The sequence below is a fragment of the Dinoponera quadriceps genome, unplaced genomic scaffold, assembly GCF_001313825.1.
Source record: "Dinoponera quadriceps isolate SergipeBrazil2010 unplaced genomic scaffold, ASM131382v1 scaffold781, whole genome shotgun sequence".
NCBI lineage: Eukaryota > Metazoa > Arthropoda > Insecta > Hymenoptera > Formicidae > Dinoponera > Dinoponera quadriceps.
Window position 1 is genome coordinate 444843 of NW_014555039.1, and position 22307 is coordinate 467149.

Here is a 22307-nt window from a genome sequence, read left to right on the forward strand (position 1 = left end):
ATATATCACTTTCTATTACGTGTGTACCTATATTAATTCAAATGGCATATAAATGAAGCACTAATAAGGAACGTAAAAAATAAATAATATATCTCCGTATTTGTAATATTGTGTATATATTTGTCTTAATTTCGTTCAGAAAATTAATATTTATTACTTGGATAATTAAATAAAGTTACAGGAAAGTTCTTTTTTCACTAAATAATAAACTTATGTAGGGGCACTGATTTACGATACAACTATTTTAACTACTGGAAATTAATAAAAAAACAAGTTCTCTTATCGGCCTTGTACCGAGAAAAAGAGTTCGAACCGTTTTGAAACCAAGTGTACACACGGACTGCATAAAGACGATGACGACGACGATGCAGGTGCAGATAGAGAGACGCAGCCGGTGATGAACGGTAGTCTGTCTGTCTGTACATTGCTCGGGGGGCCGACGGCAATTTCACGCGACATTGCGCTCATCTTCGTCGGCTGTTAGGTATGAATACGGCGCATGCCGTCGCCGAAGAGCGCGAAAGCACCTGTGCGCCTTCTCTCTCTATCTCTCTCTCTCTCTCTCGAGGGGATCGCGGGGGGATCGCGTTTTTTTGTTCCACTCGAATTCTTAAACAGAGGATGATTTTGACGCGGGGGATACGCTGCCTGGTTTTTCGGGGAGTATCTCGCGAAGGGATGAGATCTTTCTTTTATCAATGCGTCCGCTTACGTAGACCGGATCTTTAATTCGACATCGAGAACGAGAGAGAGAGAGAGAGAGAGAGAGAGAAAGAGAGAGAGAGAGAGGTGCAGAACCGCGTTCTATACATCGTTTGCGGGTGCAATCGGAAATTTAGATCGAGCAGCGAGCCCGCGTTGCTGCACGGGCAGCACTTGCGCGTATTTGCGTCGCGGTAATCGAATGGAGTAAGAGACGAGATAAGGGATTTGTCGAATCTGTCAGATAATTCGACTTGTCTCAGCCCATCACGTAATACGCGATTATATTGCGGTGTTCTTTTAATCCAGCCGCATCCCGCCCTGAAGATGAGTTCTTTCTGGAGAGCGAAAGGAGGAGAGGGGGACATACGGATACTCTCGCTCGGATTTTTGGCACGGTTTCCGACGTGCCGGCTGAATTTCCGCGGGTTGCTGCGCAACGAGGACGTGACGTGATCCAGGTGGACCGTGATATTACGCCGCATGGGTCCGGCGAAGCTTTCGAGGAGAATTACGATCTTACAACGGATGCTCTCCGTTGTGGCTCGATATAGTCCCCCCCCTTCCCGATATACGAGCATGCCTGGTCCCCCGGGATAACGTCTGGGCAAACGCGACGCGACACGGCGCGATTCGTGTTCGTAAAACCCTCGCTGACGGCGGCGGTGACCCACATAATAACAGCCTGGCGGCGCGGGGGGAGGAGGGGGCGTCGTTGATGTTTCACAGCCGGGATATGCGCGTTCTGGGGCGACGGAACGTCGAACCGGCGAGTTTTATGATACGCGGACGCGGCAAATTCCTCCTCGCGGTATCGTTGTCGATCAGGAACGTTTCCGCAGTCTCGAATCCTCACGGACTTCGCGGAACCCCGCGATTTGTCGTGCACCCTCGCGCACCTTCCGGGCCGTCCGTTAACCGTCCGCGCGCTCCCGGATTTCTCGCATTCCCATATCATGCCTCCGAGTTCTCGCCGCATTGGAGTTTCCGGCGGGCCGCTTCGTTGCGAGCGATCGTTCTCGCAGCGAACCTCGTAGGAACTGATAATTGCTGGTAATTAACCACCGGCGCGTGCAGTTTCGCCGATAGTTTTGCGAGCTATTCTCTCTCCCCTCCCCCTCCTTTCTCTCTTTATCTATTCAACTATCTCTCCCACCCCGCTCGGACCGCGCTCGCAGAGTCTCGCGTTGTATTTCTCTTACCTCCTCTCTCTTTCTGTCTCTCTCTCTTTCCCGTGAGTCGTCGTCATTGTTGGATCGTTGTTCGTCGCCTGTGTCCTTTCATCATCGATCCGTCCACTCGTTTCCTTCGGCCTCTCGATCCTCGTGCCCCTCGGCTACGCATACGACATGGCGGCGGGTCGAGCTCTCTCGTTCCTTCTTCCACCGAACCCTGGAGCCCCCGGGAGTTTTGCCGACGCAAGATCTTTTCTCTCTCGTTGGCGGGCGCGTTCTCTTTTTTCTTTTTCTCTTATTGTTATTTTTTCCTTTTTTTATTCTTTTTTACTGTTGTTGTTGTTGTCGTCGTCGTCGTTTCGTCATCGTCGATCCCCCGGCGATCGAGCACTCGTCTACTACTGATATGTCTGTTTCTCTCGCGGTTGCCGTCATTTCCCGATTTCGCTCTCGTCTCTCTCTCGCTCTCTCTTTCTCTCCCTCTCTTTTTCTCGCTTCCTTTCGCTCTCTTCCTTTCGCTCACTCTCTCTCGCTCGCTCGCTCTCACTCTCATGTCCGTTCGCGCTCGCTCGCGCTCGCGTTCGTACGTTCATTCTCCTCCTCAGGGAAACGGGCCGCTCGACGGAGCTAGGACGGCTCGGCCGACCGAACCGGCCGGGAGCTAGACGATGTCGTCGGGTAAGAGGATAGTGAGGCCGGTCAATAACAGGCTCAGGATCTGGAGTATCCAGGTCACGCGGGAATCGGTGAGGCTGGTGCCGCTGCACGTATCCTTGGACGCGACCTCCAGTTTCGCTGTAACAGAAGCGCCGATCCCGTAGTATCTCTTAGCATCGCTGAGCTTCACGTGTCGAACGTGAGAACTATCTTAAAGCTACATGGGTGTGTGTGTGTGTGTGTATGTGTGTCTATACAGACCGTTCAGTCTTACGAGTGCAAACTAATTTCACTTTCGCGCGCTTGACGAGGAGGAAGCGATTCCCGAGCGGCCGGAAGACTGTTCCCGAGCGCTCTCGAGAATACGTGTGTGTATTCGCGCTGATATCGCGGATGTATCGGCTCGTGTTTACCTGTTAAATCTCTCGGGTCAAATCTTTTACAGTTGGAAGACCGAAATGAGGAAGTTTTACACACTCAAAAATATTTTGCGGGTAGATCGTTAATTATCTTGAGGACAGCGAAAAGATTTGCTACATGGAAAAAATAACTTTGCTGTTGTAGCAAAATTTGCGACAACGATCAAGATTTAGTTGGTATAATCAAGTTATTTTGTTGTACATATGTCCCACAAACGGCAATTAATACACTTACCAAATCCTTTTGCTGTTCGAACAAATTTTTCTGCTATCTCCACAGTAACTAACAATTTGCTGTACCAGCAAAATATTTTTCGCCGACTGCGTCGACTGGGAGCCGCGATGGATCATCGGTGACTGGTATCATGATTTTGCCAAAGTCTCATTAATTTACGGATAAGACCTAACTAATTGCACAGATCGAATAAAATACGCGTGGGGTCAATAAGGAGCTGTGATGAAACTAGTTAGCAAATGTATGCATCGGGAAATATGTGCACGAAGAAAAATAATTTTGCTGTTGTAGCGAAACCGTCGTTGTTATCGCATACTCGTTGCAACAGCGATAAAACTTAATTGGCATAATTAAACTAACCAATTATATGTAATTGCAGAGCAGAAATAGTTTTGCCGTCAGGATAGAAAAATGTTGCTGAGTGAATTTGTCCTTCGGACACGTCGATTTGCTGTTAGAACAAAGTAATATTTTTCTATATTTGCTAATTTGTCCTTAATCCAGCGAATAGCAATTAGTACTCTTGACAGATCGTTTTACTGTCTACACAGTAATCGACAGATTTCGCTGCGGCAGCGTAAAATTCGATTATTTTTCGATTATTTTTTCTCCGAAATATATTTAACTTAGCTTTATCTCTCCGAGATTTATTTAACTTACTTAAAGCCGTAACTTTACTATAAACTTTGATTAGTCAACCTAGCCTAGGAATCAAGCCTAGGAATAATTCATTGAAATCAATGTAGCAGTCAATGTGTTAATAATGGGCTTTGAAAATTCGCCAGAATATACTCTGCTGATTCAAGTCCTAACAATTGTGATGTCGTAACGGCACATTCATGTACAACGCCAAGGCCGAAGTCGGCTCACGCATCAACGAGCCACGTGCCGCGCCGGTTATCGTCGTTCCGACGATTTCTTACAGTTACGTACCGCTAACGAGAGTCCGACGAGCTCGGGTTATCGCGTCTCGGGTTAAATGTCACAGTCTAAACATGACATTTCCGAAGGTGCACGGGGAGCACCGCAAATCGCACGAAAAGCAACGTCGTACGCTGCATTCGCGATCATTTATCTCCTGTCCGCGCGGCGGAGTACCTGAGGAGGTCTCTTGGACGCCCGGAAGAACAGCACAAAGAAGCGTATATCAGAGAATACCAACTATCTCAAATACAGAGCGGCGCGATAGCCTTAATACGTGAAGTCATACCATCACTTTAGAGCTTCCCATCCCGTGACACACAGATTGACATGATAGCCTCAATATGCAACGCAACTAGATTGTTAGGTTTTCCTAACACAATCGTACAAGCATTGTTGATTTATTATTTATTGATTGTTCGAAGAAGGACAACGTCAACAATATGTCAAAGCGGCAAACTGTCATTATGATAGTTTTATGTCACCTAGAAAAACAAATATATTAGTAAAAAAAAATTAGTAACAAAAAAGCAAATAAAAATATTGGTATTCTGATTAAAAATATTAGTATAACTTAGGAAAAATATTATATTGATGAAAAAATACTACATTCGAGTAAATAATTAGTTAGTTCTCCAATAGTTCGGAGCAAATTTTTACTTGGATCAAGTAAATATTAATTGAATTTACTAGAACTTTTTGGTTGCATTCAAGTAATATTTACTTGATCCAAATAAAAATTGTTCTCAGAACTATTGGAGTAATTATTTACTTGAATGTAGCACTTTTTTTTCGGTGTAGCAATCAAAAATATAACAACAAAAAATATAACAAATATTAGCAACAGAAAATATTAGTAACTTGATTATAACTTGATTAATGTGTTAAAGCTGTTGTTCCGTTTATCTATGTACAGTGTATATTTCAGAAGGGTATACTTCGCGTGTACATCACGGGAAATTTCAAGCTGAAATTTCGAGATAAGATCATTCTAAATTCGCCTTCTTCCACCTTCCTCGTCCTTTCTTGGTGTATCCGCCGTCGACAAGAACGTCGGAGCGTTGAGACGCGCGTTGACGAGGCGTCGAACTTGTTCTACCTACTTGTTAGACTCGAAGAATTTCTTCAACAGCAAGCAACCATATGCAAGCTCGCGGATTCAACGCGCTTTCGACGCAAGAGTTTTCACAGCATCGACCCGCCCTGCCTGCCTGCCTGCCTACCTGCCTGTATACCTGCCTGCCTGGTTGACTGGTGGTCACTATCACTCCCTGCGCCCCGACACGGCTAGTGCTGATCTAGTATACTATCCTCGTTTACTCCGCTTTGCTTTGTCCGTCTGTCCGTCCGTCCGTCCGTTCGTTTGTTTTGCTACGCCACGTCGAGGCGAACGTGCGCGATCGGCCATCCTTCTTCAACATCCCTCTTTTCTCCCCCCTCCCCCCTCCCATTTCTCTCTCTCTCTCTCTCTCGTCGATTTTGCGACGCACATCGTGTAATTTGTCTATCTCTAGTCTATGTTACTGATTCAAAGAAACCATCATGTTCCACTCGGTCGCGTAAAAGCTTTTTTTTCGTTTTCTCCTGGCCGCGAGATCACTCGGCTCGAGCAATCTGCAGCCTTGTTGCACGTGGACAGCTTCCGGTGGAACGTTCGCAGGAAGAAACATATGGTAAAATGCTCAGAGCAGAGCGAGGAAATGAGTGGAGGAACAAAGGAGGGGAGAGGGAGGAGGGTGGGGAACGTTTTTACGGAGAAATAACAGACACACGCACACACTCCGCGCCTCTCTGGACCGGACGGATTTCAAACGTCGGCGGCGTGCCCCCGACGTTTCTCGTGGGAGTGTTTTCTTTCCTACGGTCGGCCCGAAACCGGCCCCCTAATTCCATCCGAAGTTATTCAGGCAATTTACGGGAGTTCGTTATCGCGGCTCTTTTTCGTCTCGACCTCTCGATGTCACTCCTCCTGTCAGCGTGTCATGGACTGATAGAGTCCCTAACGAGGCTGATATTTTCGTATGACCCACGTGGCGAGAAAGAGAGAGAGAGAGAGAGAGAGAGAGAAAGAGAGATAGAGAATAGGGGGGAAAAGGAAGAGCGAGAGAAAGAGTTTCACAGTATAACTATCTTCATTACCGGATCCCCTTTCTCTCTTTATAGATTTTTCTTTCTCTCTCTCTCTTTTTCTCTCTTTCTCCCAGTCGTATGCGACACGATCGTCGTGAAACGGCGCGGCATTCACTCACTTTCGTGACCGCGATGACACGCTCGCACGCCACGCCGTTTAATCTCGGCCCGTGCGTGCGGTTAAGCCGCGACAGAGCTTACCGTCGTAATTATCATATAAAGCGACGTTGTTACTCGGGCGACTACAAATTTCAGACTTTTATCGCGAGCGTGGAACCATGTAGACCGGGAACTGCCGGTGAAACAGTCCATTAACGAGCCGCGAGCCCACGCGGACGATAAGAATTTCTGGTGCGCGACGCGATCTCTCTGTGTACGAATAAATTGTCGTCGTGACGGCATTCGTTCGTCGAACGTTCGCTCGAGGAGACGTCGGGGGAGGTGGTAGAGAACGGGGGGATGGGTCTGGATTTAGAAAATTGGATAATTACGAATTTATGGGTTATCAACACATATGTTTCGGCGGAAACACGAACGCGGTGGCCTGCTTCGGCAAGTAATCAAAATGAATATTACAAAGCCGAGCCACGTGAGCACGACGTGGAGACCACGTCGTCTTTCGTGGCTTGTCTTATAGTACGGAGGGCTTATTATTATTAACCGGCAGCTATAATCGTCGCCGAGCCCTTGTTTATTACATTGAATTAGCATCGATTCGCCGGCTGATCCGGAGTTGTAATTAATTGAGGTTTGCTTCGACATCCGTCGAACCGCTTACTGACCACAAACGCGACGCGCTATTTCTCTCGGAGCGTCAACGTGCCGCGCACAACACCAGCGACAGGGCTGCAGGGAATCGAAGACGAGATCGAGGAAATGGAAACGCGACGCCCGAAAATATGTATTTTAATTACTTCCTGTTACGTGACGTGCGACGAGACTATTGAATCCGTCGTGTTCATCGACCCGATCGCGAAGTAATCCACGATTCATCGGCAATTTTTCGACTAGAGAATCGTACTTTCGAAGGAAATCAAGTCTCAGACACAATGAATGGAATAAAGAATAATGAATTAAATATAAGGAATTGGAGATAAGGAATTAACTTCAACATGTAGACAAACATGCTTCAATACATAATAAAAGAAATAGAGAATTAAGATTAGGAACACTGTCGGAATTCTGTTCCTTATAATTTGTGTGCTTATATTGTTGACTGCATGTTAACTTTTAAAATATTGAATAATCATCAATACATAAATAGAAATCAGTTCGAATCAATCAACAATTGTCAAGAAATTGATGAAAGTGTTAAAATAACGACAGTAGAGATTTGTTAAAAAATAGTAAAAGAGGTGATCTCGTTTTAAAGAGTTCTTATATTTTATTCTTTATTTTTTTTACTGTGTTTTATGTCATAACTTATCTTCAATATTTTATTTCTAATTTCCTAACAGAGAAAATGGTTTTTTGGATTTAGAATACGAATTTGTTCGACTTGGGTTTGTTTAATACAAACAATATAATTTAACATCAAACATCATTTTATTTGAATAAGAATATTATTTTACTAGAGTAAACCATATTGTTTGACAGAAAAAAACATTATTTGGAAGAAAAAATACTTCGTTTTTAATAAAACAATTTATTTAATTATATATTAAATATTGTTCTATTAAAATAAAAAAAGTTCTTTAATATTTTTCTAATATAGTATTACTTCTTTCAAATAACTTATTGCTTGTAACCAATGTAATGTTTGGAATATGTTATTTGACGTAAAGATATTTATTGTTTGACAAACTGAAAAATTCTATTTGTTCGATCAAACAGTCATTTATTTTCTCTATTTCAAAAAGCACACTTAGTTCAAAGAAATTTTATTAAATCACAAAAAAATCCTTTTCTCCGTATATTTAATTCCTTTTTTCTCTCACTGTATCTGAGCCCTTGACATTCTGATGTGCTAATTGGCATACAAACCACAACGTGAATAGCAAGCCGCATTGTTAACATCGCGAAAACTTTTCCGGGCGTCTAAAATTTTTTTCAGAATTTTCATCCAGGATTTCCGCCCTACTGCCGTTGTGAAAATTTCCTCTCTCCCACGACTCGACCCTTTTATTTATCGTTTTTCTTCCGCAGTTTCCCCTCCAATTATTCAGATTTCAAATTACACGTTGCTCCCCCCACGACTTGTAAACCCGAGCGCGAAGCTATTTACGCTGTTATCGCGTCCGACCAGTAACCGATCCGCGAAGGTGCGATTATTCGTCGAGACTACGATGAGTGACTACGACCCCGGCAATAGCCGTAGTAGAAGCGGTGACACCCCATCGCATCCGTCGAGGCGATGAGACTGCGAAAAAGGTGAACAGACGGCGCGAGGACTGTACACGTCGTCTCCGGGACTTTCTCACGAGATCTCTCATCGTCGAAGCCGCGCAGTCACGCGGCCACGTACAGCCCGGCGGCTTTAAGTGGGACACTTGGCGAGGCGCACTTGATAGCGGTTCTGAATAAATGATGTAAACTCGAGCGTCGGTAGAGTGTACATACAATAGCGTCCTCTGCGAACCGACGGAGAGAGAGAGGGAGAAACCGTTCTGCAGGAAAAACGTCCGTTCTTCGGTCTGACCCTTTCGCGCAGGCCGATCAGCGCTTCACGCTTCACGCTTCCGCGCGGCACCGTCGCCAAATGCGTTCGGCACGTCGTAATTACTCTCTTACCCCCCCCCCCCGGGTCGCAGTTGGAGCGAGTAAAAAGGAGAAAAGGTACGCTCCAGTTTGCCGCACGCGTCAGTTTGCTGATTCGAGCAAAGCGGCTTTTATAATAAAATAACAGCCGATTATGTGTTGCCGGTGCGATCAGCCGAGGACGAGCGCGAGGGACGAGGCGATCTCTCCCACGGCGGACGGAGGCGTCTCGTCGGTTCATGTACGCGCACGCATTGTTCCACGTAAGTTATGTTGGAGCGATTTCAGCAATCGCGCCAGCCAGTCGGCCGTGCGAACAATCAAACGTACTTGGCGGCTCAACAGGTGTCATACAAGACAATCCGCGCGGCGCGGCGCCGGCGACGTGAGTAACGCGGCCGATTCGACGAATCAGTCGCCTCGATCGGCGAGCCCGGCGAGAATTGAACTCGCGGGATCATCGATCCGATCATCTCGATGTCGAGTCTGCCGACGGTGTATACTCACACGTGGCGGTGAGCAGCTGCGGCAGGTATTTCTTCCAGAAGGTGCACTGCCTCACCCTGGGACCGCTGCCGACCTCCGTATTATTGACGTCCAGGGTCAGGTATTCCTTGTTCACGGAGGTGTGCTGCGGCCACTGCGCCAGCATCCACGAGTCGATCTCACCCGTGTTCGGATCCCTGCCCGAAACGAAAGGGACACATGTCCGTAAGATGCTCGTGGCACTACGCGCTGCCCACGTCCGCGAAACGACTCTCTGGGTCTTGTCGGAATCCGCGAGCAGTCGACGTTGAATCTCTCGTAATGCGGGATATAAAAGAGGTATTTTTTCAAGCACAGCTTTGAGGATGAAATTTCGATGAATTGTCACGTTTCACGGACTTCCAAAAGTGTTTAAGCACGTTTCGAAATTCTCTTACATTCTCTTGTAAGTTTGATATTAAAATTCTATCGGAGCAAAGTCCAAATCGATCGAAGAATATCCAAGCAGTTTACTGGAAGCTCTTGTTTTCAATTATTAATTATAACCACGTTACGTATATATTTTCCTCGAGAAAAGGAACGATCTCGATTTTATGATCAAGAAATCCACTACACAGTGAAAAACGTTTTGTAATTGTTAAAATCAGTTCTTGTTAAAACTTTTGCGTTAAATTCTTGACATACCCGTGTGTTAATTTAACATATTTTGTGTTAGCACAATATTTTGTAATGAGTTGATATTCAACGTATATAAATGCTAAAATAACACATTCCGTACTTCGGTGTCGATTAACACATGGATGTTAATTTTGTGTCAATGTTTGACATAAATGTGTTGTTTTTCAACACGTTCGCCTTGTGCTAAATTAACGTAAAAATTTGTATGGACTGTTTAGGATACGTGAAATGTATGTAAAACTCAGCACAAAACATTTTTACTGTGTAAGAACGAAAGTAGCCCTTCGCGATTGCGTCGAGCCGCGAATTAAAGCGCGCTTCTTACCCCGTTTTCGCGAAGTTCGCCCAGTATCTCATCATCCTCTTAGAGAGCTGCACTTCCTCGGCTGTGTAGCCCCTGGACGGGTCCAATGGTTCCCCGAAGATGTAGTTGATCTCGTCGGCGTGCATGACTCCGGTCCACCTTGGCCAGGGGTTGTTTGCGGATCTGCTCGAAAGCGGGGTGGTGTCACATTTTTCTCGTAACTCGCGGAAAGCGAAGAGAAGTTCATTCCGAGAAGAGAAAGGTGTCTCATTCTCGCTCGAGGGCGATTTACCTGTGCTTGAAGTAGTACATGTAGACGTTGTTGCCGGTGTCGGCGTATCGGCCGGCAAACTCGTTGACGTTGCAGGTGAACTGATAGTCGCCGACGATCTTGTCGATGGCGTCGCGGTTGAGATTCGGGTCGTCCGGGTGCAGCCAGTCCGTGTACTCGTAGATGATGGCGTGCCGACCGATTTGATTGACGTAGGGATTCAGCTCGGATATCGCGCTAATGAACTGATCGCGCGACACCTTGACATCCTCGGCGCCGTCGATGCGGAATAGCTCCGTGAGATAATAGATGATGAAGTAGAAGCCCTCCTCCGTGTTGGAGCCCATCATGATGTTCGTCTTCTTGAAGGAGGACGTGGCCAGCGAACGCTGGGGCGTCTCATCGAGGAACGAGCCGTCGATCACCGGCACGAAGGGGAATTCGCAGATGCCCAGGGTGCCCCATTCGTTCTTCACCAGCTCCAACGCGTCCTTCTTCACCAAGCAATCGATTACCTCCCGCAGATTGCTGCGATCGTGCGGACAGCCGACCGCCTCCGCCAGCCTGATGCCGCGTACTATCGATTCTTCGCGCGAGATTATCGCCCAGGGCGCGGTCGGCGATCCGGACTGCATTATTGCCTGGTTGAAGAGGTGCCTGAAACCGAGCAAGCGGTGGCTCTCGCGCTCGAGGCTCGCGCCTACCTCGCGGGAGGATGCGAGGGAGATCGAGCACGCAATGTTAACCCGTCGCAGCGGCCACAGTGTCTGTCTGCGTTCATGGGACACGCCTCCCCCCCCCCCCCNAATATCACTCGATTTGACATTTGAGGCTTTTGCGATGCGGAGAAATGATGGATTTGGCTCCCGGGCTGCAGCCCTTGCTTTTTGCGAATTCGTTTCGCAAGCGCGTTTCAGTTCGCTCCGTCCGGCGGACTGTTCATAAAACGTTCGCGAGAAACACTGTGGAAGCAAATCCACAAAAAAAAACGCCACTGTAGTCCGGGAGCGCCGAATTCGGCGAAATCACTTATTGATGTGTCATTTTATTTGGATGTTTTCGCCACCTGATTCTCTCTCCCGGTTATATCCACGTCCTCGATAAAAATGCTTTCGAAATATTAATCCGAGGCTCTCTCAGGCAAATGAACTGACTAATGTTCCAATTGAAGTTGTTGTCTGTAAAATATAAACTTGATTCGGAGTCTCTCTCTCCATGGAATACACGTTTTTCCGGCATTTTTCTGTTCGAAAATTTTTTTTGGTTTTACGAGAAAAGACTTTCAGGTTAACGTGAGCTCGCGTCGCGATTCTCTTCGTGTTTGCTTTCACGAGCAAGATACTCGATCTCTCTCTTTCCTCGTTCAATGAACTGAAGAAAAAAAACTGACCTAGACAGCGGCGACAACAGATGCATGGACACGGAGACGGCACCGGCGCTCTCGCCGAAGAGCGTCACATTGTCGGGATTGCCGCCGAAGTAGGCGATGTTGTCGCGCACCCACTGCAGGGCCATCATCTGGTCGAAGAGCCCGGCGTTCCCGGGCACGTCGGAGGTGCCGAAGTACAGGAAGCCCAGGCTAGCCACGCGATACTGCATGGAGACCAGTATGACGTTCTCCTCCGAGACGATCGTCTTGTGATCGTACACGTCGAGGGTGGCCGAGCCGGAGTAGAAGCCACCTGGAAGACAGGTCGAGACTCGGTCGTACTCGGGCGCATCTGGGCGTCCTTGTTGAAAAAAAGAACCAAGTAGGAATCCATGTAGGAAGTCCACGTGGAATCCTATGATTATCTCTGGGGCCGAAAACTTAGGTCCTCTTAACCTTCTAACGACAAAGTGGACTTTCAACGTATCCAGGAAAATGGGGGTTGGACCCCGTTTTGTTCGCTTTTCATATAATTAACGTACAAAATGGACGAAAGAAGCAAATAATAACGTGAAGTATTCCTTAAAAAGAGAAACGGCGCGCTGTAAAATAAACGAAGTCACAGGGTCAATCTGATCTCACCTCACCGATAGAGAGTGAAAAAAACCGGGGAGAAATTGGAAAAAAACCGAATTTTCTCCGAGCCTTTAAAACTATAATTTCAGATAACAATCCATGTGGATTCCTGTATGGTTTTTTTAATATCCTGCATGGATTCGCAAGAGTTCCCTTGGAGATTTCCGTGGGAGTCCACCTGGTGATTTTCAACAGGGGGGGAGTACGGGCGTGCTGGGGAATCGATTCTCTCGTCACTGGGAACTCACCACCGAATATCCATACCATGACAGCGGCGTTCGTAGGCCTCGGCCGCGGCACTACCACGTTCACATACAGGCAATCCTCGTTCAGCTCGGTGTTCGGGTTCCACATGGTCGCGCCCGGGAAGTCGCCGAACACCGTGTCGAGTATCTGCACGCAGCTGTTCGGCAGGGCGGTCGCGTTCAGCACGTCCGACCAGTGCTCAGTCGGCCGTGGATGCCGAAACCTCAGGGAGCCTGCGACAAAGGTCGAGCGTCGAGAGAGCCTCGATTCTCCCGGAGGTGTCGTCGCCGCTCGGTATGCCCGTCCGTATATCGCCGGCGTGCTCGCGCGCCGTACTCGTCGATTGATGACGGGTCGTTCTCAATTTCCGACCGCGAGCGTGATTAGTTATTTAGGACGGTTCTCGTAATCGAAAGTGTCGTCGATCGTTCTCGGCTTTCGGCCGTTCGATTGCGAGCGTAATTGGCGGAAAATCTGCCGAGCTATCCGAAACGAATAATTGACATTTTTCGATTGGCACTCTCTGCGAACGGTAGTTGGAGGAATCGTCGTCATTAATTCGCGCACGATAACAGCGCGACGTTTGATTATCGCATCGAGCGCGCTCGCCGAACGATTCGCCCGGTGAGTTGCTGCGCGATGCGATCAATCGGGACCTGCTTTGATATTTGTTAAGCTACTTACTCGTCATCGCGAACTCGAGCTTCCGTTCTTCGTGAGAAAACGGATTATGCGGAAGAAGAGATCGCGCGCGATGATAGAGGTACGATGTCCGGACAGCGACAGGTTTACGTTCGCTTTTTGTTCCTGCACTGGCCAGTTCGAGTGTACATTCCGATATTCACTGCCGGTACTGCAAATCTATAGTTCATATTGCGTACATTGTAGATTTGCAGGCGGTGAATGTCGGAACGCATACTTCTTGAACTAGTGCAGCCAATGTAGGAACGAAAAACAAATCCTTTAAGTGCACAGTAAAAAATGCTGTGCTAAATTTAACAACAGATAAATATGTTGAAAAGTAACACAAATATTAAGTCAAAAATTAACACGAAATTAATATATTAATCAATATATATATATATATGATCAACATGAATGTTAAATACGAGTGTTAAAATAACACATTTTATATACTAAAGTATATATATATTTTATACAAAATGTCCCAAACCGTCCTCATCACGAGAGCCGAAATTAGTTTGGAACGCCCTGTATAAAATGTGTTATCTTAACACTCACATTTAACACTCATGTTGAATATCTATACAACACAAAATATACATATTGAGATAGCATAAACGCAATATGTTAGATTAACACACGGATACGTTAAAAATGTAACACCAAATTTTACGTAAAACTTCAAAGAAAAATTCAACACGAAAATTTGAACCCAAAGACCGATTTGAACACAAAATGCTTTTTACTGTATGCATGTATATCATTCGTATAATGAACGTCGCTCGTTAACCGGACGGAGGAAGTAATCTCCGCGAAGACATCAGCCGGCATCTCTCTCGGGGATCACCGCGAGGATCACGAGACACGTTTCGAAGGGACGCGCAGACCGACGGGCGATCGCGCGCGATCGCAGGCGGCCGACGACGGGCGTCGACTCTCGGCGCGAGCGAAAACGTACCGACGGGTTTCTGGGCGTAGGGTATGCCGTACCAGGCGTCGACTTCCTTGCCCGTGGTGGCGGTCAAGGTCTTGCCGCGGACGAAGCCCTTCTTGGTGCGAACGATCAGCGGATCGTTGGTGAGGGCGGCAGGTCGCGGGAGCTCCTCGCTCGTCAACCTGGCGCTCCTGGCGTCCTCGCGCGACGATTCCGCGTGCTCGTGGTCGTGCTCATGGTGCCTGCTACGGTGGGACGGCGAGCCGTGGCTGGTGTCCGGCTGGACGAGCAGCAGGATCAGACTCAGCGCCAGCAGGACCTCCGATCTGCTGGTCCGCGAGGAACTTGGATTTCGCGATTTCATCGTGTCCGCTCGGCTGCAACGAACAACCGCGCAACTAGTGTGCAACGGGCTCTCGGATGTGCTCGCGATAATCGAGTATGTCGCGAGCTTTCGGCAGCGGACGCGGCAAGTTTTCGGGATATTTTCGGAGCCGAATGTGTCTGAAGTCTCGAAAGTTTCCAGCGCCTCGACGGCAGTCGCGTTTGGAGGTCGACTATTGTCGCGACGCAGTCCACGATGTGTGCGGGTGTGGGTGTGTGTGGGTGTAGGTTTATCTATACGTCTCTGACGCGGGCACATCTGCATCCGTTATCAATACCTAAGAATCCGAGACTTTCGAGGCACTTTTGGAGGAACTTCTGGCTGCGAGCGATATTCCGAGCGATTCGGGCCGTCGTTCGACCGGTTAATTCGGAGACTTCCGAGTTCGGCGGATCCAACTTGGGGACCCGAACGTTCATTATCAACCGCGACGTTTCCGAACATTGTGTTATCATCATAAATATTATCATTGCAAATATAATTATCATTACTGTTTTCTTGCGTTTCAGGCACCTTTTCTCGCACTTCACGAGGTATTTCGCTTTCCTCGACTCGCGCGTATCTCGCGGACCAGCGGGACGCAAAATCGATGCTTCGGCGACACCCCGCAAGCGTTATCGTGCGCGAGCACTTTAACTGGAAAACCAAAGTTCATGCCCGAAACAAACTTTTTATATATTCGATATCCGTTTTTTCTTTCTTTTTTTTTTATCGATCTCACCGAGCACGAGAATCGAGGAAGAATTAATGACCCGCAGAAATTCGAATCTTCATTGAGGAAAAATTTTTTGCTGGCCCAGTAGATTCAAACAGTAAAGTATTAACTGCTATTTACTGGATATATGAGCAGCAAAATGGCCGTGCCAATTAAATTCGATCGCTGTCGCAACGACGCTTTGCTGCAACGACAAAATTCTCTTTTCCATGTTATTTACAAATTATTAACAAGATACTTTTCTCCGTGTTCGTTATCGAGTTTCCCCTGCAAATTACGAATTAATCGTTCTAGGCAATAACCGCATTTGTAAGCATTCTCTAATCGTTCGTGACGAATTTCCAACGTTCATTCAAGGCACGATCTCGCGGTTCCACGCGAATCGAAAATTCGGCAGGAAAGAGATACGGCCGGCGGATACGAAAGTGAACCGGGCGATTCGGCGGCCGGATCGGGACGGTGACGGGAAATGAGTTCTTTTTCCTCGAGGATTCGGGTGTCCTTTAGGCGCTCAGGCCGGTTCGCACAGCGGCTCTGCGCGCGAGAAATACGTGTGCCCGATAACGCGTCGGCATTTATCCCTCTCTCTCCCTCTGTCTCACACATGTTAGGAGGGATTAGTAGGATAGTATTCTCTAGTTACACACGAAGGTCCACGTTGATTAGCAACTTCCTTCTACGTGTTCCGTGCGTGCCTACGTACGCTCGGTCACACGCAGCGTCCACGGGAACGTCGTACGCGGAAGTTTACACGAGGCGAGACCGTGCGTTAATGTCACGAGAAATTAGGATTTATTGGTCATGCACGACAGAACCCCGAACGCGCGCTGATACTCGAAAGCCGCGGCGAGATCGCGTGCCGTACGACTCGATCGGGACGAGCTTTTCCGTCCGGGCGCGACTGCCGATCGATCCAGTGCTAGCGATTCGATTTTACACTATCGGGGAAAGATTTAATCGCGTCGATCTGGATCGTGGGAAAAGAGAAAGAGAAAGAGAGAAAGAGAGAGAGAGGGAGAGGGAAAAAGAGGCAGGAAGACACAGAGCTCGGTGGGGGTCTCGATCAACTTCCGTTAAGGAAGCGGACAAAAGCGAGAGAAAGTAGGGCGCAGCGAGGGGATCGAATTGATCATGGATTCAAATGTTTTCTTTTTTTTTTCGCCGCTCTCTACAATCAATATAAATTTTCCGGGGATGCACTCACCGTGGTTGCTCTCGACGATGCGACGCTTGTCGTGTGACAAACGACGGCTCGCTCTCTACTACCTCTCTCTCTCTCTCTCTCTCTCTCTCTCTCTCTCTTTGTTTCTCTCTCTATCTTTCTCTCTCCTTCTCTCTCTCTCTCTCTCTCTCGTCTTCTGGTCTCTCGCGCGATACTTATCCAATTAACGACGCGTTCTCGCGCGAAGAAACGCGGGGTTATCGTGGTCTGTCGCAACGTCGCGACGACGAAATAGCGATTTCGGCGAGCGGAGGCGGCGATGACGACGACGGCGACGAGATATGACCCGCTGACGGAGCACTGACGGCTGTGAGAGACGGTCACGAGAGTGACAGCGAACGGTGCCGCATTATTAGAGCGCGGCTAGTTACTTCCCTTGGCACTGCGGCAGCATTATACATGTGCACTACACGCGTGCATTACACGTACGCACGCAGGCACGCATGCACGTACGTGCGTACGTAGGGTCGTCGCGATTCCAGCCAGCCGAGGCGCGAAACAAGGGGAGCCCGTGACGCGCGACTCGCCGATGATCTCCTCTTTCTCCTCGCCTCTGTCGCGAGGATACCTTTTATACCCTGAATTGCCGAGTGTCTTCGGGCCGATTAATTGAGGACTGATTATGGTGAACGATGATAGCGCCAAACAGGAAATTTGTGTTTCCAGTGTTGCCGTCCAGTCACCGGAGCGAAAAAATAGTGAAATAGTGACCGCTTCTTGACAGAAAAGCTAACGAAAAGCGATCTCTTCTCTCCTCGAAATGCACAGAAAACAATAGTTTAAAATCAAGAATAGATATTTTCCTATATTCATACAGCTTAAATGTACGCAAAAAATAGCCCAGAGTCGTCCCAGAGATATTCGGACATTCTGAGAAGTCTGTAGGATGTCTTTATGCTATATGGTATAAGTAAGAATATTATAATCTGCTTAGATTTTTATCCTTGACTTGGTTGAATTTGTATTGATGCATGTACTATTTGAACTCAGTTCGCGACGAAAAATCTTCCAAGAATATTATAATATCCTTGCTTGTGTATGAGAATATCTATTTTGATTTAAGACTAATTTTTTTTCTACATAGTGACTAAAAGTAACATTTTTTGTCAAATTCCTGAGAGTAACTAAGACCATTCAAGCAATAAAGTAACATTTACTCTTACCTTCCTAAGTTTATTTTTGGATAACTTAACACATAGCGGGAGGTTTTTTTCATAATACAGTTTAAAAATTCATAATGAAACCAAGGACATAAACGATACAAATACGCTTTCGAAGCGATGTTATTAAGAGAGACAGCAAAAATATATATAGAAAGTTTATGTTTTACGAATTTAAAATTCAGTTAAAAAGAAAAGCGACTGTAGTGACCCATTTTAAATGATAGTGAATTTTTTAGTAACTTATCAAGAAAAAGCGACAAAAGGTAACTTAAACGACTGGAAGCATTGCACTGAGAAATTTAATTGACTCAAACAAAATGCCTGTTTAGATACGGGCAAACAAATGTTTTGGTTACGAGAGCCAAAATGTGGTTCTCTAAATCAAAGTTTTAGTTTTTTGAATTAAACCTTTTTTTCTGTTTCAGTTCTTCGTTTCAGAGAACAAAGTTTTGACTCTCACAACCAAAACATTTGTTTCTTCACATCCAAACAAGCATTTTGTTTAAGTTAACTGAACAGATTTCTAAACGTGTGTTCTCCACACTGAGAAAAAGACTTAAAAATTTATTTGCGAAATATAAAGTTTACTTCACAAAAATAAATTTTTTTTTTAATGCGACGAAATAAAATTTTATTCTTAGCAAATGAACCAATTAATACAAAAACCTAACTATATTACATAAAAATATATTTCGTCATCATAGCTAAATTTCTTTCTAACCAAATGTCGAGGAAAATGTTAAGGAAAATGTCACAAAAAATATTTACTTTGCAAAATTTCAATTTTTTTCTCAGTGCAGGTTACTCCGCAAGTGTATTGATCATCAACGACATTTTACGTAAAGAATTGCGTTCAAACCGAATTTTTTTAGCATATTCCACGTTCACCAGGTTATAAAGGGTGGCTCATACTACTACTATGTTCGGGAAAACGGAAATTAGAATTTTGGTGCTTTCATCGTTTGCCACGTTCACTCTTCAATCAACGTTCGCAGCAACTCGATGTGTCTTTTCACTCTTCATTGTCTTTTCTCTTTCCGGCGCTGCCGACTTCTCCTCTCACCTGCCGGGAGATCGTTTCAATGTTTGTGTTCGATACTTACAGCGAGAAAGGCGCGAGGAAGGTGCTCGACGCGGCTCGAGGCGATTAGACTTCAGAGTCGGCGATGTCCTCGGCTGAATCCGCGACACTGGCAGATCCGCGCTCCTTGCCCTCTGCTTTCTCTACATTCTTCGTCCTTGGATCATCGTGCGTCTCTGCAACAACACGTTCGATTGAGACATCGGACAGAGGTATTTTTTAAACGAATCTCTTACACGCGTTGTTATGTTCGCGTATATTTATAATCGAAACTCCGTTTCGGGATATATCAAAGTCGATCTCACCCATACACGACGATACATTGTTTCGAGAGAAAGGTAGAAGGAGAAAGAGAAAGTTAGAGAGATAGATAGATAGAGAGATAAAGATAGATAGATAGATAGATAGGTAGAGAGAGAGAGAGAGAGAGAGAACTTTATTTATTATGCATTTTGAGAAATTTCCCCTTAAGAGCAAAATAAAGAATATAGTGAAAGTTTTAATTGTACACATTATAAGTGTTTTCAAATTATATCATTAACTATATATAAATTTGACTTAGCAGATACAATAAGACCCTATAGATTACAAATTAGAGGATACTACGTGTTAAATAAGAAGATAGTGAGGACAATGTATAACTAAAAGAAAGTAAGGCTAATGATGTCACGGTAAGATGTTGTTTCAGATAGTTTTATCAATGTATGACATAATCAGAGGTAAATCAGAGAGAGAGAAAGAAAGAAAGAGAGAGAGAGAGAGAGAGAGAGAGAGAGTGAAATCGCGCTTTCATTTCGGTTTACGAGCCGTCTAAATTCATTATCCGCGAATTCCACGTGCGTCGCGCGCTCTTCGCTCAGCGAATGCCGAAAGTGGGGCGTGCGCGCTTATTAGAAATTCCAGTCGCCTGTATTTGCCTTACCGCCGAGCGACATGGAATTCGCATATGAGCGGATGAAAGGTAGTGAAGAGGGGAAGGGTGGAGAACGGATCTTTCCCCGCCCTCCGTGTCGCCGTGAATAAAGCGGCGGATACGTATCTCTCCGGCGAAATACGATACTTTCGCGAAATTACTCTCGCCAAAGTTCGCCCGGCGAAAATTGAACCTGGGGTCTTTAAGATACCGAGAAGCGGCGGGAGGTGAAGCGCGTAGACGGCGCGTTCGACATGAAGGGGTTGCTATCGCGGCACCCGTCGCTCTCGCTCGCTCGCTCGCGCGCGCGCATGCTAGCTTGCGGAACGTCGGCGAATTTTCGTTAGCACACGCACGCACACACGGACGAACGTTGACCGAGAAACGAAAGGTCAGGGCGTCACTGGCTGCACTGCAGAGCGGGGCTGAATTTCGCGGCGCGGACATTTAGGAAATTACGCCTCGCGCTGGGTGAAAGATGAACCGGCCGGGGAAATATGCATCGGCATATTCGTGTCCCGTACAGGACGACCCAAAACCGCTTTCAGTGTTCCCTCCTCCCTCCCCGCGACCTCACCGCCGGGATCCGCGATTGGCTTTCGCCCCGATTCGCGGAAAGTCGAAGATGCTTCTGGCTGTCGGATAATCGTAGGCGCAAGGGATGTTCGACGAGTTAAGACAAGCTAAACTCCTGGGGAGCGACGGAAGATCTCTCGCGCGGATTCTTCCTCGGGCGATTCGCGGAATTTCAACGTGAGGCTCGGTCTCCACGAGGATACGTTGTCGTATTGAGGATCGTAGAGATCCGCGATGCACGACGATCGTCGTTAGGAAAAAAAGGGATAAGAAAAAAAGGATGTTCTCCGCGGAATCTGGCGCGGTTTTGGAGCATCCTGTAGGAAGGATCCGATTACGGCGACTTCTCCGGAGGAATTTCCACGGGAATAGAGCGAGCAGCGTTTTTTTCTCTCTCGACGGCGCGGAATTCTCCATTGCTCCGGAATTAGTCAAGACCGCGGCATTGTTTGCGCCTCCGATCGCCCGCTCTTTCGTCCGATTTATGTCATTCAGATACGTCATCATCATTGTTATCGTCCCCGTTCTCCTCCTTCCCCTCTGTTTCGTCATCGTCGTCGTCGTCGTCGTTCGTCGACGTCGTCCTTCTTTCCGTGTGACAACGAAAGCTCGTCGATCAGCGATGTTCGCCGCCAGGTCGTTGGCGAACGTCCACGAGCGCGCAGGCAGGCAAGCAGGCAGGTCAGTCGGACTCGCAGTCCGCAGTCTCTATGACAGGGTAAAAGCGAGCGTGTATCGCCGGTATCATCGGGGTTATGGATGGCCCATGGACACGCTAACCCAGTGACATCTCTAGGTCAGCCCTGCCGCGCTCTTACCGTGTATTTTCAGGCTCCGGTTAAGGCCAGAGAGAGAGAGAGAGAGAGAGGGGGGGAGCAGAGGGGGTTGAGATACTTTAACGTCGTAACGTATCCGAAAAACTGGGCGAAACGCAGACCGGGAAAGAGCGGGCACAGGTAACGACGCGCGCGACGGCCCGGGAGGAGGGGGGAGGGGGGCGTGCGAGAGATATCATCGATAACACGTATCGGAACGATAGACGCATTCGGTAGTGACCGATCCTTGACCCAGTTATCCCCGTAGCGAACCAAATATTGACCTAATCTACGGACTTTCGCGCGCGCGTCCGAAGCCTCCGTTTTTTTTCCTTCGCTCCTTTCTTTTTTTTTTTTCGTACGGAGGAGTCGTTAAAAGCAAAAGGTCTCGTCTGTCTCACCCCCGACGACCCTCGCGCCACTCTCTCGCCTCCTGCTTCCCGCCCGCTTTGCTCGTTATTCTCTCTCTTTCTTTTTTTCTCTTTTTCGTTCCACCAGCGGTCGACGAGGATCCCGTATACATTAACGATAATAAGCGGCCACAGTGTCGGGCGATACGCCAACTCGCATGGAAAATTAAGTACATATCGCGCGGGCGAGAGACGTGCGGGGACCGTCTTTCCCTGTGTGTCCTGCGGAAACTAATTTTTCGTTTCGCGCGCCTCGCGCGACGATCCTCATTCTGCGACGATTCACCGACGAGACGGAGTTATTACCCGGCCGTCCGGGCTCTTGCTCCATAAATAATTCCCCCGTGAGAAAGAAAGAAAACGGTCATGTGTGTGCGAGCGGTGAGACGGGGGGGGNGGGCGAAGGAGAACGCTATTTGATATTTGACGGGTCGACACTTTTCGCCAAGCGAGCCAATCGACTGTCGTCGGCAATCGAAAATT

At 47.2% G+C, this 22307-nt stretch overlaps 1 protein-coding gene across 2 annotated transcripts in view; it reads right to left on the reverse strand.

The window, feature by feature from the left end:
- Positions 1-2391: 2391 nt before the first annotated feature.
- Positions 2392-22307, reverse strand: part of LOC106742837 (acetylcholinesterase-like) — a 35703-nt gene continuing 15787 nt past the window's right edge. Inside the window, exons 2-9 of one of the 2 annotated variants that reach the window (XM_014616137.1) lie at positions 19133-19286; positions 14569-14921; positions 12929-13159; positions 12066-12357; positions 10697-11332; positions 10426-10587; positions 9444-9619; positions 2392-2672 (exon numbers count right to left, since the gene is read on the reverse strand). In XM_014616137.1, coding sequence (XP_014471623.1) covers positions 2539-2672; positions 9444-9619; positions 10426-10587; positions 10697-11332; positions 12066-12357; positions 12929-13159; positions 14569-14908 — 1971 coding nt within the window. In that variant the 5' untranslated portion in view covers positions 14909-14921; positions 19133-19286 and the 3' untranslated portion in view covers positions 2392-2538. Of the gene's footprint in view, positions 2673-9443; positions 9620-10425; positions 10588-10696; positions 11333-12065; positions 12358-12928; positions 13160-14568; positions 14922-16848; positions 16955-19132; positions 19287-22307 lie in introns of those variants that run through there. The other variant, XM_014616135.1, reaches the window with a different exon arrangement.